At 43.4% G+C, this 20,788-nt stretch overlaps 1 protein-coding gene across 4 annotated transcripts in view; it reads left to right on the forward strand.

The window, feature by feature from the left end:
- The window catches only part of DCLK1 (doublecortin like kinase 1), a 354,905-nt gene that overhangs the window by 318,779 nt on the left and 15,338 nt on the right, over window positions 1–20,788 (forward strand). For 3 of the 4 annotated variants that reach the window (XM_027557410.1, XM_027557409.1, XM_027557411.1), the window contains one exon: window positions 11,467–11,580. In XM_027557410.1, the coding sequence (XP_027413211.1) occupies window positions 11,467–11,580 (114 nt within the window). Of the gene's footprint in view, window positions 1–11,466; window positions 11,581–16,664; window positions 16,739–20,788 lie in introns of all 4 variants that reach the window. The other variant, XM_027557408.1, reaches the window with a different exon arrangement.

Below are 20,788 nucleotides of genomic sequence, written 5' to 3' on the forward strand. Positions count from 1 at the left end.
TTCTAACTGATTGATATGGTTTGTTTTGAATCATCATCATAATAAATACTAACAGAGTGTTGAGCTTACAGTGTCTGCCCAGGACCATTTTAAGCATCTCACATAGATTAGTTTACAACCTCGTGTGCGTGCTCAATCAGCCGTGTCCGACTCTTTGCGACCCCATGGACTGGAGCCCACCAGGCTCCTCTGCCCATGGAATTTTCCAAGCAAGAATACTGGAGTCGGGTACCATTACCTATTCCAGTGGATCTTCCTGACCCAGGGATTGAACCTGCGCCTCTTAACGTCTCCTAAATTGGCAGGCAGATTCTTCACCACTAGCGCCATCTAACGCAGGGGCTGTTACAGCCCTTACTGACATGTGTGGAAGTCCATTCTTGGGTCTAATGATTCTTGCGGTCAGAACAGAAGACAGACATAGATTTGGATATAGATGCAGACACAGGCAGGTGTAACGTCATCAGTTCATTGATATGAATTTTGCCAGCTGCCTTGAAGGATCTGCCTATAAAATGAAGGCAACAAAATGTTCCATTTCTCTGAATTACCACTTTGGTGATTGGTTAGGTGTGTTTTCCCAAGATAACTAATGACTGAGGATGAGGTTATGATTGAAGGCACAGTGTTGAGACAGATTCTACCTGAGGTGGACAGGAGCTTGGGGTCTTGTTCATTTTCTGCCACTTGATGGCCATGGGCCTAGGTTCAGCACTTTACACATCTGAACCTGGTTTCTCCCACCCCACAGGGAGGGTTTTGTTTTTGTTTTTTTTTTTTTCTGTATTATTCTTTTTTTTTTTTTTTTTGGTCTGTGCTGCGCTTTCCTGGCTGCACATGGGCTTTCTCTAATTGCAGCAAGTGGAGGCTATGCTCTCTGGTGGGTGGTACACAGGCTTATCATCGCAGTGCTTTCTCTTATTGTGGTGCACGGGCTTAGTTGCCCCGCAGCATGTGGCATCTTCCTGGACTAGGAAACAAACCCGTGTCCCAAGCATCGGCAGGTGGATTCTTAACCACTGGACCACCAGCAAAGTCCTGGGAGGCTTTCTATCTATATGACTGGAGAATATATAGGAATGTGAGCTTGTGTGGGTGTATGGCTAAGATTTGTTAACTGTTTGGACACAGCAGAACTTCCCGACTGGTGTACAGATGTGTAAAGACGCATCCTCGCAGCCCTTGGTGGGGACAGTCAGGCAGAGTCCAGGAGCCATCATCTCCAGCTTTACAACCTTAGCATTTACCCCCATGGTGCTAAGCAAAAGTTCTCCTTTTCCATGAAGCTGGAAAGGTTAGGAAGCACCTCATGCAAATCTAATAAGGAGCCTGCAAGATAGGCAGGGTGGGTTTTATTATGCCCATTTTACAAATGAAAAGACAGAGGCTACGAGGGATGACTTTTCCAAGTAGCTGGGCTTGTGACTGAAGCATGATTCGCAACCAGGCATCCTCACTCCAAGTCCTGCACCACCCTGCATCTGCCCCTCTCTCTGTCATACAAGAAAGCACTGTGAATGCGGGAGAAGAGGCAGTCTTTCCGAAGTGGGTCATGGTGCCTCTCCCTTAGCCGTCCAGGGTGGAAGAGGCACAGGCCAGCTGCAGGCTCTCCTGGTGGCAGCAGTTGTTTGGGACTGATCTATGTGCTAATTAAAAGCCCATGGTCCTCAAACTGTCACCCTGCATGTTAGCACTGGAAACATTCAGAGTGTGACCACACAGAATACAGTGGAAAATCTGAATTTGAAACACCGCCTTGGAAGGCTCACAGAGAGCCATGGAGGAAAGAGGTTCATAGGTTACAAACAGCCATTTTAGATCCAAAATGCATTTTCATCAGAGGACCACCGCCTGCCAGGCCAGCCCTCCAGGAGCTCAATCTGATAAAGCTTGGCAGTGGGAGAAGGGCCACCCCTGCCGGGCTCTGTGGGGAGGTTGTCTGGAAGGCTTCCCGGAGGACAAGGAGTCAGACCTTCTTCCTGGAGGAGGCTGGGAAGAGACGTCAGACAGCGCCACTGAGGCAGGATATGGATGTTTGCTCTAAGAGAACTTTGTGAATGGGAGCAAATTTGTCTTTGTGAATGGGAGGCACATGTGAGGTGCCTGGGATGCTACTGGAAACAAAATAATCCCTCACCCTGATTGCAAAGCAAATGACCGTACATCAGTCCAACTCAGTTGGGTAGAGAAATGAAATTAAGACTTCCCCGGTGGCTCAGTGATAAAGAATCTGCCTGCCAGTGCAGGGGACACAGGTTCCACCCCTGATCCAAGAGGATTCCACATGCCTTGGAGCAACTAAGCCCGTGCACCACAACTGCTGAGCCTGTGCTCTAGAGCCTGGGAGCTGCAACTCCTGAGCCCACTTGCCCGAGAGCCCGTCCTGCACAAGAGAAGCCGCTGTGATGAGAAGCCCGCACTCCACAGCTAGAGAGTGGCCCCTGCTTGCCACAAGTAGAGTGCCTTCACAAGGCAGCAGTGAAGAATAATGAAAAATAAACATACAAATAAATAATTTTTTTAAATAAAAGGAAGGATAACATTTAAGGCATTATCTAGGAGATTTAAAAATTTTAAATACCTTTTAATATAATTCTAACAGATTTTAAATCCTAACAGAAAATAGCAATTTTAGCAAAAAAACAAATGTGTAAAGTGACTGCTTAAGTTTTGAAATTATGTAGTAACTAGTCAAAACACTGATTATTGTCTTTGTCTCAAAATAACAAATGAAAAAAATATGTATCCAAGTGTTCACAGCCAGCATTTAGTATCTGTTGGGGTCTCTGAGTACAATAAATGAACAACACCTATCAAAATAAATAAATTAGGAATGTAAAAGGAAGCCCAGTTAGCAAGACATTTTGCATTTGATGATCAAATTGTATCTGATCACTGCAGCAGACGCCACCTAAGCGGGAGGCAGGGAGGGGTGGAGAATGTAATAATAATTGTAAGGAAGGAAGCCCTAAGGAAGTTGTCAGAAAGCTCTTCCCACATTCCCATTTGTCCTAATTTTCTCTGTTGCTTTATGATGCCCTTTTCACCTGGCACACTTGGAACAGTCTCTTATGAAACAGAGAGCAGAGCATGAGGGCAAGAGAACTGAAGAAAAATCTAGTCAACGAGAGTCACTTGTTAGAACATTACTCAAGGTGCTTCCTCTAGGCTCCCATTATTCCTTATACACTCTGGGTGCTCCTTGGTGTCTGGACCTCTGCTCTGCTGTCAAAAGAGTCGTGAATGAGGCCTCTCAGTGGATGGTTCCCAGGAGCCAGAGAGATGAAGGCAGCAGCAGTGTGCAGCCAGGTGTCTGGGAGAGGGCTGCAGACCCCTGGAAGGAGCGCTGGCTGACCGTGGGTAACCTGGGGATGCTCATTTTACACCACTGCCCCATAGCTCAGCTGGCAGAGAATCAGCCTGCAATGTGGGAGACCTAATCCCTGGGTTGGGAAGATCCCCTGGAGAAGGGAATGGCTACCCACTCTAGCATTCTGGCCTGGTGAATTCCATGGACTGTCTAGTCCATGGGATTGCAAAGAGTCGGACACGACTGAGCGACTTTCACTTTCTTTCACCATATAGGAAGGGCCTGAGCAGACAGTCTTAGGTGCTTGTACTCCGTAGGTACTTGGTAAATGTGTGGAGACTTTGAGTCTGAAGCAGGCAGTGACTCCATCATCTGTGGCTGCGTACTGATGAAATGCAAACTGTGATCAACACAGGCGTATGAGAAACTGGATTAAGGACCAAACCCTTCATCCAAACAATGAGCCTGTTTGTGGGCTCTGAACGCCACACAGGTCACGTGATTATCAGCTTGTGGTGTTCTCCAGTGTCACAGCCTTCTCTTAACGTAGCTGCAAAATACCAACACTTACTGCCCTGGCTAAGAGTATTTACCTTATTCCTCATCTAGTGGGGAACCATGTGATTTAGGCACATATGAGAGTGGAATAGACAATATTATATCTGGACCATTCCAGGGATTAGGAATAAGGGTGAGTCACTTTTTCTCCAAATGACAGTTTGTTGATAGAAAAATGCAGGTTCACTAAGCTTAAATGACAGTTCCAAAGTGCTTTCTTGTTTGTAACTAGGATTAAATTATCAGCATTATATTTCAAACAGATTGTTGTTACTGGATTTAAAAAAAATCTTTATTGAATTTGTTAGAGTATTTCCCCTGTATTTTATGTTCGGGTTTATGGCCAAGAGGCATGTGAGATCTTAGCTCTCTAACCAGCGATCATACCCACACCCCCTGCATGGGAAAGAGGGTGAATTCTTAACCACTGGACCGCCAGGGAGGTCCCCTATTATTGGATTTTGATTTTCAAGGTTTTGATCTTACCTCATGTTATTCTCCTCATACCATAGGTGAAGGTCCGTCTCAGTGCTACAAATCTACAAATCTGTGTTCTACTTTCAACTATTTTCCTGATGGTGATACTGAGGCTCAAAGAAATCTTTAGCACAAAGCTTAGTAGGTCGATAGGATGCGGTCTGATGCCTGGGTTTTGCCTCTAGAGATTCTGATACTGATCCTCACTGGCCTGGACATCAGGAATTTTAAAGGCTGCTGCTGCTGCTAAGTCGCTTCAGTTGTGTCCGACTCTGTGCGACCCCATAGACGGCAGCCCACCAGGCTCCCCCGTCCCTGGGATTCTCCAGGCAAGAACACTGGAGTGGGTTGCCATTTCCTTCTCCAATGCATGAAAGTGAAAAGCGAAAGTGAAGTCGCTCAGTGTTGTCCGACCCTCAGCGACGCCATGGACTGCAGCCCACCAGGCTCCTATGTCCATGGGAGTTTCCAGGCAAGAGTACTGGAGTGGGGTGCCATTGCCTTCTCCTAGGTGACTATAATGCGGTTCCCTGGTGGTTCAGTGGAAAGAATCTGCCTGCAGTACAGAAGATGCAGGTTCCATCCCTGCGTGGGGAAGATCCCTTGGAGAAGGAAATGGCAACCCACTCCAGTATCCTTGCCTAGGAAATTTCAAGGACAGAGAAGCCTGGCAGGCTACAGTCCATGGGGTTGCAAAAGAGTTGGACACAACTTAGCAGCTAAACAACGACAACAAATTATAATGTGAATCCAAGATAGAGACCCTCTTGTCTAGAGCAAAGAGCAGGTTTAAATAAATCAAGGGTAGTTACCTAGTCGATGCAAGACTTCCTATCACCCTCCTGGCCTTTAAATTTTTACCTCTTTTTTTCTCACCTACCTATTCTTTTGAAAAGATACTACCTTGCCAAGATATTCAAAAAGAAAAAAAAAAAAAAAAGAGGAAGGAGAAAGAAACAAGAACCTAGATAATATGCTTTTTTCTTCTGTGCTCATAAAATTCAGCACTACCCATACAAAGATAAATAGGCATTCATCTAATTGTTGCTAGAAATTAAGAGAATCCCCAGTGATACTGTAATACTAAATAAAACCACCTGTCTGTATTTGTAAGTTGTAAATGAGGACATGGAGTTCCACTTTCCATTTGGGCAGCTTACCCTCTCCTTCCTCCAAGATAGATATTAATTTAAATCACATTTTCTCCCCACGAGCAGTGTGAACTGTGGACACAGAGGATACAGAGGGCTGAGACAAGGGCGTCAGAATCCAGAGATGTCGTCCAGCTGGGAATGGTTAAGAGTCGAGGGCTGTGAAACGGACCCACTATTTGGAGAGTGCGCTAATGCACTTGGGATTGTTTAAAACCAAGTCAGGATATTCTGGTAGTGAACCACTCCAGACTGCCACGCTTCTCATAAATTTACAGGTATTATTAATAATAGAGTCTGGCAGTGAGTAGACCGAGAACCAGATCCATGATTCAAAAACAAAACTCCATGAAGGAAGGAAGGTTTCTAAAGCATGACCCCTGGAATGGTTTCCCTCGGAGAGAGAGGAATTCACTTCAGTGAATGACTTCACGACTGAGCCCCACACCCCTTCAGACAGTTCCTCCCCAACATCCGCTCGAGGAATGGAGATCGGGAGGCTAGGTCTCCTGCAGACAGCTGGGAGAGTTCATTTTCCATTTTGCAAACTAATTTTGTTCTTGTCAGTTGCAATGCTCTGCCAAGTAGTGGACGGGAATTTCTAAATCAAAAACCACTAACCTCAAACCACAACCAGCCCGTGTCAAACTTCAGAAACTACTCCTGGAGACTACATACCGGAACGTATGGTAATAATACTGTAACTATTCGTAGCATACTGCCAGGCTTGTCACGTTTGGGAAAATTCATAGCACATTTTTGGCACATCATCTATTCAGGATAATGGCAATGAAGATATATATATTTTAAAAATGTATGTTTTTAATGGCCCTATTTATTCTACTGATGCAAGATAGTAAGTTAGCTAAATCTCCATCATCAATCTGGATGCCTCAGGTACAGATTTAGGGCTCTGCAAAGCCAGTTGCTTGTCTTTTAATCCAATTATGCTCAAAGCCTTCAAAATTGATACAGAGACTGCAGACTTTTTAGTTGTGTGTGTGTGTTACCTTCTCTAGCAGAGACACCTTATTTCATTGGGAAAAAAAACAACAACACTGAAATGTTTTAAGATTTATGAAGTCAGAAGCATCCCTGACAGCTTGTAAGGTTGTTTCACTACCTTCATTGCTTCAGCATGAACTCGTAACCCAAGGGAAGCTGAAACCTTCAGCAGAATTTAAAGCTAGAGGAACCCCCAGGCCCCAACATCTGAAAGAGTTGCCAGGAGTCTGACAGGGGATTAGGACCAGGACAGAGCCAGGAAATGATCACGAAGCCCGCTGTGTGCATGGTGAGAGAGTCAGCTCTAAGCTGGAAAACGGGCAGGTTAAAAAAAAAAGAAGAAGCCAGGTAAAGAGAAGTTTCTGGCCAAGATGGCAGTGGTGGGGAGGTGAGGAGATGAGACTGCGGTAAGGCTGGTTCTCCCTCGGGAAGTTGAGTAGAGGCTGCCCCCTTGAGTCCCTGCTAGCTGTTTCCTTCACGTTTGCAGGAACCTTTCAGAGGCCCACACTGCGACCCAGGGCACCTTCCTGTCACCCAGGATCAGCTAGGCCTTCCAGCACTGCCTGCTCCACAGACGTTTCGAGAGCTCAAGGGATCACCTCCCCACATCCCAGCTGAGTGGATGCCCAGTGTCCCTAGACATAGAAGTTTCGAGTTTCTAACTACATTCCTCTGGGCCCTGGGAAGTGCTCAGCATCCTGTTTACTGACCTCCATCCAAATTGTTCTCAACCTCCACTGAGCCCTGTCCACATGGCCTCTGGTGTCTTCAGCCCCTGATTCAATCCTCCTTACCTTCCGACTGCTTTCATCATGGAAAAGCTGACTCACTGAGCCTTCCATTTAACAACTCTGGACCTCTGTCTGGAGCTAACACCCTGGATGCCCTTGAATGCCCTTGACAATGCAACTCAGTGTGGTGGGAAGATGACAGAGTTCCAACCTGGGTCAGACTTGAGTTATCCAGTTTCTAGCCCTGTGACCTTGAGCAAAATTTTAACCTTTCAGAGCCTCAGTTTGCTCGTCTTCAAAATGGGACTAACAGTGCACAGTGTAGAAGGTAAGCTGGGGACCAAGCAGATCCCAGATGTAAAGAGTTAGCACGGGGCCATGTAATGGTTATCTCTTGTCATCTTCCTGCCTTTCTCTTTTAACTCTGCTCCCCTCCTTACCCCTTTCTCTCCTTACTGTTTTATAATCTAGTGCTGTGCTTAGTCCCTCAGTTGTGTCCAACTCTTTGCACCCCCATGGACTATAGCCCGCCAGGCTTCTCTGTCCATGGGGATTCTCCTGGCAAGAATACTGGAGTGGGTTGCCATGCCCTCCTCCAGGGGATCTTCCCAACTCAGGGATCAAACCCAGGTCTCCCGCATTGCAGGCAGATTCTTTGTTGTCTGAGCCACCAGGGAAGCCCAAGAATACTGGAGTGGGTAGCCTATCTCTTCTCCAGGGGATCTTCCCAACCTAGGCTTCAAATCAGGGTCTCCTGCATTGCAGGAGGATTCCTTACCAGCTGAGCTACCAGAGAAGCTCATTTTATCATCTGAAGCTCATACAAATGGCATTGCTTTACATAGCCTGGATCTCTATTAAGAGACGACTGGAGGGACTTCCCTGGTGGTCCAGTGGTTGAGACTTCACCTTCCAATGTAGGGGTTGTGGGTTCAATCCCTGGTTGGGGAGCTAAGATCTCACATGTCTTGGGCCAAAAACCCAAAACGTAAAACAGATGCAATACTGTAACCAAATTCAATAAAGATTTTAAAGATGATCCACATTTAAAAAAATCTTAAAAAGGCAATGGCAATCCACTCCAGTATTCTTGCCTGGAAACTCCCATGGACAGAGGAGCCTGGTAGGCTGCAATCCATGGGGTCACTAAGGGTTGGACACGACTGAGCGACTTCACTTCCACTTTTCACTTTCATGCACTGGAGAAGGAAATGGCAACCCACTCCAGTGTTCTTGCCTGGAGAATCCCAGGGACGGGGAAGCCTGGTGGGCTGCCGTCTATGGGTTCGCACAGAGTTGGACACGACTGAAGCGACTTAGCAGCAGCAGCAGCACCCATATAATTTGGGAAGTGACACCCAGTGAGGCACCACTCTGTCTTGCTTCCTCTTTCCCTTCAGGCAGAACCTCAGATTACACCAGAGATAAGACACTTGTAAGACTTTCAGTAAGGACACATCATTTCATCTCGTCAAACGTTTAAATTCTTCTCAGATTTTAACTTAGATTCCAAGGCTATTGTTCCGTTAACCAAAAAAGAAAAACTGTTTTCCATGCATCACTGAGTTTGCTCTTGTGTTTAAAACTCTAGACCCTCTAATCCTAGTTCTCTGGGATTGTCCTCCAGCTTCTCTTTCACTTGTCGAGTTGGGAAGTGAATAAAGGGAGGGTGGTCCTTCACGCATCCTGCACTTGGGCCCCTCTTAAAGAGCACTGCTTTACTCCCACTGAGACCAAGGCTTCCAACTCCAGATCTTCTGGGCCTCACCCTTGGCCAGTCCTCCCCTGCTCTTCCAACTTTCTCGCTGTCTCTCTTCCACGGAAACTCTTAACTAGAGGGAGGATGGTTGACTAATTGTTTGGCAAACATGCCTTGTGGCTTCCCACTCAGGCCCATCTCTGCACCAACATCGCCCCGCCGCACACACACCTGTCAGGACACTCCTACCAGCAGGAACCTAGTGGGGTCCTGGATTCCTTGTGAAGTCGGTGCTCACTGAAAGCTCATCCTCTCTCCCTGAAACTCCTTTGGTGCTTCTCGCTGAGCCACGTGGCTACACTGCCTGCTAGTAGCTCTCTTCTTACCTTCTTGGCCTGTTTTACTGTCTGACGCGATGTGTGACCTCTGTCTCCCAGTTAGCCCGGGAGGGTCTGGCAGATGGCAGTGCTATCTTTTCCCCACCTGACCATCCCCAGCACAGCCCTGCACAGAGTAGGTACTGCTCACGACACTGTTGCCATTCAGGTATCATCCTACCTTTACTCCAGTCTACCTTCCACTACATATCTCTTTCCACAATACAGAATTTTAAAAAATTTTTGAATTCACCCTGCATCACAGGAAAGCCCCCTTCATCTAGATTTGGTTTCAGATGTGACTTAATAAGCAGGATAAGTGTTCCTTCTCCTAGCCATTAATAAAGCAGCAGCAGAAGAGCATAAATTGAGCACCCACTGTGTGCAGGGCACTGAGGCAAGATTTGCACTGAAGATTACAGAAAACATGAAAGATGCGGTACAAGAGGTCAAAGACTCAGTTATACATAAACTTATCTGTGTGTATATACACACACTCAGAGACACACAAACAAGGTCACCCAACACCAAAGGGAATCTAAATAGTGCAAATATATATAATGAAAAAGCATTAGGAGTTTATGGAAGAACTGTTGTAATGAATGGTGCTTAACAGATGGGAAATGTTTTGGAACAGGTGATTAGGACCCAAATTTTGAAGAAAGAGAAGGACCACAGGGTCCATGAGAGCAAAGCCCATGCCTGTTTTTGGTCACTATTATTTCTCCATCACTTACTGTAGTGCCCGGCCCATTGCAGGCATGCACTTACTATTAGCTTAATAAACAAATAGCTGAATGCTGAAAAAAGGAGTAAATCCCATGTGGAGGGACCAGGGAGCAAGCTTGCTGTGCTTGGAAAGCAGCAAACTTATTTTTCCTGGGTAGAGTCAAGAAATTCCATGCAAAATTATGGAGAGGAAGTAGGGAAGGAAAATGATGAATGATGCTGAAGTCTTGCCAGGAATTTTGGTTTAAATAGATAGCAACAATTGTATATTCATTCATTTATCCCACAAATATTTACTAAGCATCTACTATGAGCCAAAGTACATGCTAAGACCTGGGGATTCTATAGTGCACAAAACATACTTTTTGTCTTCAAGGATCGTGCAGTCTCTTCGGCACACACTAGTAAACGGTGGCACATAATTTTGACCCTGGTTCCTATTATTCCAACAGTAGTTAGCAAAGGAGAGGAATCAGTCCAGTCTTCATTGTAAATGGCTCCGGCAGAGAGCAGAAGCCTTAGTTCGAGTGAGCTCCAGTGTGGAGTATGTCATGACAACAGATGAATTGAGGGCAGCAAGAAGGATTAAAAACTTAAGAAAGGGGGCTTCTCTGGTGGCTCAGTGGTAAAGAATCCGCCTGCCAATGCAGGAGACACAAGTTCAATCCCTGATCTGGGAAGACCCCACGTGCCGTGGAACACCGAAGCCCGAGCACCCTAGAGCCCGTTGCTCTGCAACAGGAGAACCCGTCACAGTGAGAAGCCTGAGCGCCGCAGCTAGAGAGTAGGCCCCAATCTCCGCAGCGAGGGAAAAGCCTGAGCAACAGGGAAGACCCGCACAGCCAAAAATAAGACACATAAACGCACACAATTAGAAAACTTAAGGAGGAACCTTCCCCCTGGAAAGCTGCCTGGGATTATAGAGTGGCTGATCGAGTGGCTGTGGAACCAGACTGAGTTTATTTAGGGGTTCCTGCCTGAGCCCAGGTCCATCAGTTTCCCTTGGCTGCGGGACAGAATTATGGGCTAAGAGGATAAAACTCTTGTGTTACAGGGGGAAAAAAAATGTTTTTTAGATTTTTTTTTTTTTTGGTTGCCCAGATTAACTTGCTCTTTGACATATGTCTCTAGAGTGATGACTGGGATCAATTTTACTAATAACCAAAAACAGAAAAATTTTATTTAGGGACAAAGTAAGAGGGTGAAATGACACAGCAAATTAATTTCAGAGCAAATGTGGACATGAAGGAGCCCTTGGAGCAGTACTTCCAACAACAGTGTTTAATGAGGGGACACTGGTTGGTTTCTTCCTGAAATGTTATGAATTTTAAGATCACTGCCTGTTACTGGAATATCTTGGCCTCATTTCCCATTTATCTCATATTTTTTCTTCTCCTTTTTTTTTTTTTTTTTTATTTCTTTCCTCCAGGATGACGGCCTCCCAGAAAATGAACATCAGCTGTCAGTAGCGGGAAAGATAAAGAAGCATTTCAACACAGGCCCCAAACCGAATAGCACAGCAGCTGGAGTTTCTGTCATAGCAGTAAGCATCTGAAATATCCACCTATAACTTTTTCAAAGCAATCCACCTAAGAGACAGGCATTACTCAGGAGATTCCACCCAGAGACAGCAGAATGGGTCATTTCTTTAGACAGCTCGACCATGGAAAGCACCGGGGGAGGTCTGGGGCTTATATATATGATGTGCTTTTGCTGATCATTTCCGTGGGAGTTGCATCATTATCCAACACCTCCAGGGTGCCTTGCAGTGTATATTAATTTCATGATTTATTTTTTTAAAGCAGAAAACCGCCCCCACACTGGACTCTGTGCCAATGCAAACTTCTGGGCTCTGAGAAAAAAAGAGTTCCTGGTGTCCTTTTGCCAGGACCTGGGAGGGAAGGGGAGCTGAGACATGGCAGAGAGAGGCTGGAACACTATAGATCTTTGTACGAGACTTAAACGAAAGCCAAAAACATGGCAGGAGGCTTACCCACTGAGATTTTCAGTGAAACTGAATTGCTGCGAACACCCAAAGAAATCACGATTTCTTGCTCCTTAGAAATGTCTGTTTTCAAAGTGGAGAGTCTGTTAATATTTACCATTTTGTTGATGTGGCTGCACAAGGCTTTTTTTTTTTCCTTTCCCTCTGTTCCATACCTGCAGACATACACTACGCGCAATTTGATAGCAGCTCTAGGCAAAGATTAAATTGGGCAGAGAAATAATGAAACCTCATACTTCCTGGTGTCATATTCCAGAGTAAATATATTCAAGTCCCAGATTACTCGAGTTTTTAATAATTTCCTTTTTTTTCCCCCTGAGTGTGTACATTTTAACAGCATATTCATTGTGAAATCACTTGAGCTGTTTTTCTTTTCCAAACAAACAACTTACGCACTATGTCAAATTTTTAAGAGTATTTATGCTACTAAGTACACATCATTCTTGTCAGCAATACTGAATATTTAACTACTTCTACCGGTGTTTTTCTTTCTCTCTCTTTTCTGTCTTTGGTTGTTTCAGAACTCCAGAAAAGAGACAAAGATACATGAATGACCTATTAGATACAACCAGTCTCAGATCTGGGTTACTGAATATTTGCGAGGAGCTTCCAGAATTTGCAGGTGGCACGAGGGCATGCGTACACTTCCCTGGACTGTTTGCATATCATGATTTTTGATTGGACCCTTTCAGCAGGGAGTTACATGACTGAGTCACTGGCTCACGAGCATACTGACAGCGCTAAGTAGAATGCGTACTCTTTCCTGGTTCTCCTCTGCACTGCTGGGGATTTAATATTCAAGCTGTTGTTCTGGCCCTAGCTCTCTGGTTCTTTCTAAGGAAATTCAGTGTAGAAGCACAGTGTCCTTCCTGTCTTCATCAGTGTTCTTTGTTATCAGCTAACATTCAGTCAGTAATTTTTGAAGGTAACAATCTCATGGTGCTTCTCAGGGAAACCAGACATTCTATCCTCTGCTTTCATCATTCATTCAAGACATAAGTCTATTCCAAGATGTTTGCTTCCACAGTTTCCTTTTGGAATGGACTGCCAGCACGCTTGTCCATGAAAAGAACTGCTTTTCTGCTCCTGCTGAGGGCTTACAATCGCTAGAGAGGGTGCTTTTCCCACCTGTCATTTTGGGGTTTGTTTTTGTTTTTCCTGGCCTTTTATTTTTAATTAGTCTTTGGTTAAGTTTGCCTTGGTTGCTTAAGAATGCTTTGTACACAGTATTCTGGGAATCTTATGGGAATCTTATAATGACTGAGAGCAGGAATTTTAGGGCAATTCTCCAGTGGACAGACAACACAGATGGGAGGGGAAATCCTACTTTAATCAAACAGGGATAAATTTTGAAACCTATTCTATATGAGTTCATTAAAACTTCATCTAAGTAGATCTCCCCCAAAACCTTCAGTTAGTATTTGAAGATTAAAAGTCCACTGATTTCTTTCTAACATCATGACTGGACCATTTTGAATGTAATTTAGTATTAGTTTCTCAGTTCATTACTAACATGTTTCCATGGAGACTGTACCAACTGGTAATAAACTTATAAATTGTAGAATGGGCTGTGTGATGCTAAGTTGTGTGTTAGTTGCAAGCTAATTTAACCTCTTTATCCACTACAAAGTTGTGAAAAAAATCATCCACTTAGGTTCAAAATAATTGACTTTTTAGAGAAATAACTGAAAAAGTGCCTTGTCAAATTCTAAAGCACAATTCACATGTTGACCACTATGATTAATATTTCAAATGAAAGAGAATATGGCTGTAAATTTCAGAGAGTATTTCAGGAGGAGCTCACAGGCCATAATAGATGCATTTATGCATCTTCTCCAGAATGCTTCTCCCTCATATAAATGTCCACACCCTCCATAAAAACCTGGGGTAGGTCACCAGGTACAGGATGGGAGTTAGAAACCAGCCAGTTTGACTGCCTTCGTGCTTAGCTTTCAAAATGGCACTGGATAAGTTAATGTATACTCCATACCCATGTTCCCATTCTTAAAGTGCAAAGAATTAGACTCAGGGGACCATCGCCCAATGAAGGAGCCCTGGCATTAAAAATATCCCAACTCAAACTAAAGTTTAATTGCAAAGGAATGACATTCTGCTGTGAGGCAGAATGTAAGTGAGAGGTAGAAGGAATAGCTTTCATAAATGATGTGTTCTATAAAGGTCATTTGAAAACTTAATAATAAATATAATTATTGATTCACCCACATGATAGAAATTTCTGTAATAATTACACTGTAATGATTTCTATTTGATAGGTATAGGGGAAAAAGAAACTGATTTCAGCATAGATTTCATTCAGACAGAATTTTTTTCTCATGGGCATGTATGCTTTTCCCAGAGGCTATCAAATAATGTATTTTATTTTAAACTGCCACGATTATAAGACTGGTTTTTTGGAAATTATATGCACCCTTTAAAATTCAAAAATATATATACTGTCTAGAATGGAGTGTCAATTGGCTTGTTTTTTTTTTTTCTTCAGAAAATCAGCAATTAAATTATTGGTCTTTAACTGGTAATTCTCTTCCCTTAGTTAGAAACCTCACTATCTGCTCATACAGGGGTTCATGACACTTTTTCTTTCTCAGAGTGACAAAGGAAAAAAGAGCATACTGTCATAACAAACAGACTCTGGTCACAGGTATAATTTATGACGTGAGGGTAGTTTAACATGCATTCATGGTTCTGAACCTTAATGTTTTCTGTTCGTGTTGTCATTTTGTTATTCTCTACCTCCCACCCCCTACATGATTAAGACCAAAGAGAGGACAAATGATAACTTTATGTTAAGGTCCTCGAGTTAGCTGGGAGAGTAATTACCCACTGGAGGCTCCCAGAGATCGCAGGGCCCTTCTCAGAGGAGGAGAGGTGCCTGGCATTTAGGTCAGATGGCGTGACTAGGTGGAGCCCACTGCTCTCCTCATAGCTGCAACACCCCGTCTCCATTGTTCCCCGCTGCCTCACTACCTTTCCCAGTAGTTGGGGGATTAAAACACAACCAAACCAAAGAAACCCAGAACAGACCAGAGAAAGGGAAACAAAAGGTTATTAAAATGCAATTTATAGACATAAAATGGAATTAGAGATGACATTTTAACGGTGGACTTCTTGAGAGCCGAGGGAGGGGAGGGAGGCGTTATTAGATTTGCTCAGCTTGATGAAGAACCGATGACTCAGATGTCAGTTCCAATTTATTTTTCCTCATTTAATGCTGTTTATTATTTTAACCGGTAATTTTCCTAATGCTTTCAAGTTCTTATTTTGCATTTTGCTCATGCAAATAGAGAATTTCAGTCTAATTGAACAAATCCATACTAATCAGTGTACTAATAATTGTGATCGTGGGCAGCTTCCTTCTGAAGGCGGGGACCCCTGCACTGGAGCCATTTCCGAATGTGGTGTCATGGGCCGCCTTGCCTGTAGGTGGCAATAGAGAGCCAGTTACTGAGTAGCTATCCCTGAGCTGAAACAGAAATGCAGGCCTTCATCTTCCTAACAGCAAGTGTACTTCGATTTTTTTTTTCCTAAATAAAACAAACTGTACATTTTTTTTGTACATTTTTTTTAAAGATCAAAATTTCAAAGTGCTGTTCTCTGAATACTGGGATAGCCTAGTTTGTCATCAGAATACCAAATCTTCTGAGCAGTTTCTAGCTTAAATGACGGCTGCCCTGGCATGTTTCTGAAATGCCTTTGTGAATTTTGTGGTAGAAACTGTCCTCAGCATCATGGCAGTACCACACTTGAAAGCACTCATGAGCCTCTCCAGAAAGAAAAGTGGTCAGTTTGCTTCCTCTCGTGGGCAGAACGGGGAGTTGGGCGTAAGGCATGATTACTGTTTCTCAAATTTGGGGGACTGAATCTTTTCTTCCTAGGAAGCCGAAAGCTAACATCTTATTCCAGGAGGAACAACTTTGAGAACCTATCCTGTCTTCTATTTATTGTACTTTTTGTCATAAGCACTTACGTGTACATGTGCATTTTTAATAGTGAAAACTTTCATTTTATTTTCTATAATTTCTTAGAGAAAATTTACTGTTTTATACTATATCTAGTTTAGAAATGTAATTTCTTTAAGAGTAGCTTTGCTTTTGAAGATTAACTCTGAGAGAAATCCAAAGTGCTGTGATTCAAAACTTGATTCCTCTCATCTTTTATTTTTTTTATGAAGGCCTCAAACTTAAGCTTGATGGGGTAAGATTTTTTTGGCGGGGATGGGGGGATGTTCCAATCTGCTTTCTCTTAGGTGGCTAAAGCTGATTTCAACATTTTATGGTAAAGCATTTAACACTGCTCTAGAATATGAAGAGGTGTTTATGTCTTTTGAAATTGAGAGGATATTATTAAATGTGCATTCAAAAACTTGTTTGACAAATTAGATCTTTTCTAACAAATTGGCCTCTGAGGTACTCATGAGGGATTAGTGTCTTTTCTTGCCTTTTTATTTTCAATGTATAGATTTAGGGTATTAGCTAGTCACCCTGCACAAGAAGCGTCGTTATTTCTATATACATATATAGTCAGTGAAGAACAGCTTCTTCTGGAGTCTTAATCCTTTAGCACAATGTCGATCCACTGAGTTGCCCCCGTTTCTCTCTGCTCAGCTGGACCACGGGTTTACCATCAAGAGATCAGGGTCTTTGGACTACTACCAACAACCAGGAATGTATTGGATAAGGTATGAGATGGTGCAGCTCAAGTCAGTGTTTCCATGGCAACGTGCTGGCAGTCTCCATTAACCAGTTCCTTCAGTGGATAAACATGCTTTTGATTTGTTATCCAGTCCATATGCTGCTTTATCAGTTTCATTTTAATCTTGATTGAGATGCCACACCCCCTCATTCCTTTTTTTCACCCATTATTCACACTGACATTTGCCAGCTTTCTTTCCATTGCACATGCTCAGTATCAGTTTTCCTTACAGTTAAAAGGACAGTATATTTAGTGTTAATGTCAAAGCATTTTCCTGATGCTGCTAATTAAATCAATGATTTCTAGTGTTCTTCTGTCCCTTAACAAATGGAAGAAAAATAGTACCTTAGTATATATTCTATAGAAGTATATACTGTCATTTTAAAATCATCAAGCCCGACCTTGACCTTAGTAGATGGATGAAACAATGCATTTACACCTTAGTCGTAGAAGCTCCTCTAAACACGGTGAGCTATAGAATGCATTGTGTGTGTTGGTAAGCTTGTGTTCTCAAATTCTCCACCTTTTTGTTTCATTTTGTTTGTTTTATTGTTCCTTCTCTCCCCTTGGAAATCCCTCTATGTACTAGCTATTGCATGAATTTATTTTTCGGTATTTTGTAACTGTCAGATTACTTAGCTGGCTTATCTGCTCAAGCAAAAGGGACTATGGGAGGTATCGATTTTTTTTTTTTAACTGGGTTAAGAATTCTATCCAATCGTTTTCTATTCTGGTCAACTGCCATAGCATTTCCTTCAGAGGGCATTGTTTGTGTCTCTTTAAGTTATCCACAGGCAGGATGAGTTTTGATGATTTGAGAAATGAACTCTGAGAAGTCCTAGGCAACTTTTCTCCTCCATCTTAATGTTTCTGAAATGATCTCCAGGTAAAGCTCCACATTTTAGCATTAGCTAAGAAAAATTCTACTGGGTTTGGCATTTCCCCTCAAATGATGGTGCCTTATACTATTTCCAGGAATAGACTAACTCATTAAAAAATAAGAATAATATGTATAATAATATATAATTTTAACCTCCAATTATTGCTCTTAATTTTTTCTATAATTAGACAGTAGGATCAAAGCCCTTAGAGAAGCAGACACAGCTAATCTTTGACAAACTATCTAACTGTCTAAGATTGTGGCCATTTCTAAGCCTGCTGAAAACAAGAAAATACTCAAATTTCAAGAAGTATCTTGAAGTCAGTTTTACACAGAAGGTATTTGTATCTTCTGGACGGATGTACACGCAGGAGTTACAGTCCTACCTTTTTATTTACCTAAGTAAACAGCATTATAGACACAGAAAGAACTTTGTTTTATGTTTAACCTTTTTTTTTTCTTTTTTGATGGGGGGATGACTCAGTCATTTGTGTAGACTCTTTTTACATGGAAGATGATGCATCCAGATTTTTACTTTTTCCTTAAATGTAATATACATTCTGAAAAGTGCACTCGAGTGCACATCTCAGTGTATTTTCACAAACAGCAAGCAGCCCCGAGATGAGGCACAGAGCATCTCTAGCACCCCCAGAGGACCCCTGCCCCCAGGGCTCTTCCAGGAGGGTCACGCAGCCCCGAGGGCAAGCTCTGACCTGGAGTCTGTCCACATTAATTAGTTTTGCCTGGTTTTGTTCTTTATATAAACCGAATCATGCGCCACCTTTTTTTTAATTGTGTGTCTCCTAACCTCAGGGATATTAACCAAACATATATGAGTATAAAGATATACAATTAAAGATAGGTATCAAATGTGTCTAATTACAGTTGTGCCTATTTGCATAACACAAATGACAATATATATAATTTCAAAAAAAATCTCCAAATAATTATATTACTAAATTTGTGGGCTTGAAGGGTGGGTGCAAAACCCCAAATAAACACAATAATTAATAGATGTAGCCAAGGATAGAAAAGGCCATTTAAATGAAATCCTAGCAGTGGTTCCCATCAGCAGACAAAATGACACATCCCTGAATAATGGGCAGGAGCAGATGGGAGATAATCTCTTTTTCCTTCCACACATAAACTGCTCTGTTTTCCAGCTGGGGGCAGTAACAACAATGTTTATAGTTAATGCTGTACTAAACAGCACACCCAGTATGTAAAGCTAAATTGGAGAAATGATGCTAAAAACTCATCTGCGTATATGCTTAATTAGGAAGTTTTATAATGCCATTTAGCCCCAGAACGAACACACTCCCCTCACTGATTGCAAATGCTTGCCTTTTATCTCCACGGAAGTGGGAGCATTTGTCTAACCACAGTGGCAGCCAACTCGCAACATAAACAATCATTGCGGGCGGAATGTCCCCGCTCCCAATTGTTGTGTTTACAAGTGCTCCTGGCTGTTTTCACTGCTCTGAGCAGAACACCCGGAGACGGGCTTGCATTTGGTAAAGCAGCTCACGGGGCAGAGGCTGAGCGAGCATCTCTTAGGGCGCCCAGCATTGGCAGTGTCCCTCTTAGGAGGCTTATTGCTGATGGTGGAGAAATGAGGGACGGGGGCTTGTTCCTCCTCCTCTCATTCGGTCGCCTGCTTTGAGCACAGAGATGCTTCCAGGCTGTGGCCAATGGAGCCGCATCCTGCAAGGCTTCTCTTTCCAGGATACCTTACTCCTGTCCCCCAGAGCCTCGGGGTGACCCTATCCCAGGAATGGGCTGCCTGAGCCATTCCACCCTCTCATGGAGGGACTCCAAAGGCCCTGGAAAACACTGATATTCTGTTCCATTTTTCCCTGCCTGAAAATGCAACCTTATCCAAAGGGGAAGCAGTCATCCCCATGCCTGCTTTTCGGGGGAAGCTGCCCCCTGGCAGGTGCTGTGCCCAGCAGCACATGAAGAAGAATTCCTGCATCTTCTGCACACAGAACGGGGCAAGAGCCAGAAACCAACTGAACGAAACAAGTAGCAAAGCAAGACACACGCTAAGAACGCCACATAAGATAAGACGCGGAGTAGAGCTAGGACAGTAGGGGGCTGGAGTTCCAGCCCTGACCTGACTCGTGTGCACCCTGGATTCGAGCGCCGTCCTACAACAGTGAGTAACGAGGCAGAGCTGCGGCAGCCACGCAGCCCTTGTAAGCCTATTCAATGCTGCCATGCTCTGCTGCTAAAAGGAATGGGTCAGTTAAAGGCATCTTGCTCAGTGTAGGTTTGAAAGATCGGTTCCCACGAAAGCCAGAGAGGAACTCCTCACAGGGTGAAGTAAGTAAGTAAGTGGAGTTGCTCAGTGGTGTCCGACTCTTTGTGACCCTGTGGAGTGTAGCCTACCAGGCTTCTCCGTCCATGGGATTCTCCAGGCAAGAATACTGGAGTGGGTTACCATTTCCTTCTCCAGGGGATCTTCCCGACCCAGGTATTGAACCCGGGTCTCCCGCGTTGGAGACAGACGCTTCCAAAGGCACCTGAGAGGTTGCAATAGGTTGCGAAAGTTGGCTTGGCCTTGCTCTGCCCTTGAGAAAAGTACCCAGCCCCCAAAGAGTGTCAGAAGTGCTGTAGGAAGGAAGGGCGGGGGTCTTAGTTCTAGCAAAGGATTAACCACTCTCCCCGACCCTGGCCTGGGTCTCCCTTAGTAACAGAAAGTTTAACACACAGAAAAGGCACAGATTTAAACTTCGAAACCACTCTGTCTCTGTGATGACAGAGAAAAGTATAGAGAAAGTATGAGGTCTGGTTCTACACCTGTCCCATGATACTAAAAAGTGAGTTATTAGGTTCAAAAGCTGAGCAACAGTACTTTGTCTTCTATTGATAGTTCCACAAATGGTCATTAAGAGAAACACAGAACTAGTGAGACATCTGTATTATTTTACCAAGTCAAACAGGTTGCTCACTATCTGAGATTTTATTTTCTTTCATTTTATTTTCAGGGCCCCTTTAAAAGAGGATCCATATATATATATATATATATATATATATATATAATCCTTTTAAAGCTTAATGTATTTTATATTAGAAAAGAGAAGTTTGCATGGCATTCCAAGACTTACTGATTGTGTATAAACTGGAGTGAAATTTTACATGTTTTCCTGAAAG

Source organism: Bos indicus x Bos taurus, chromosome 12 (assembly GCF_003369695.1).
Source record: "Bos indicus x Bos taurus breed Angus x Brahman F1 hybrid chromosome 12, Bos_hybrid_MaternalHap_v2.0, whole genome shotgun sequence".
NCBI classification, from domain to species: domain Eukaryota; kingdom Metazoa; phylum Chordata; class Mammalia; order Artiodactyla; family Bovidae; genus Bos; species Bos indicus x Bos taurus.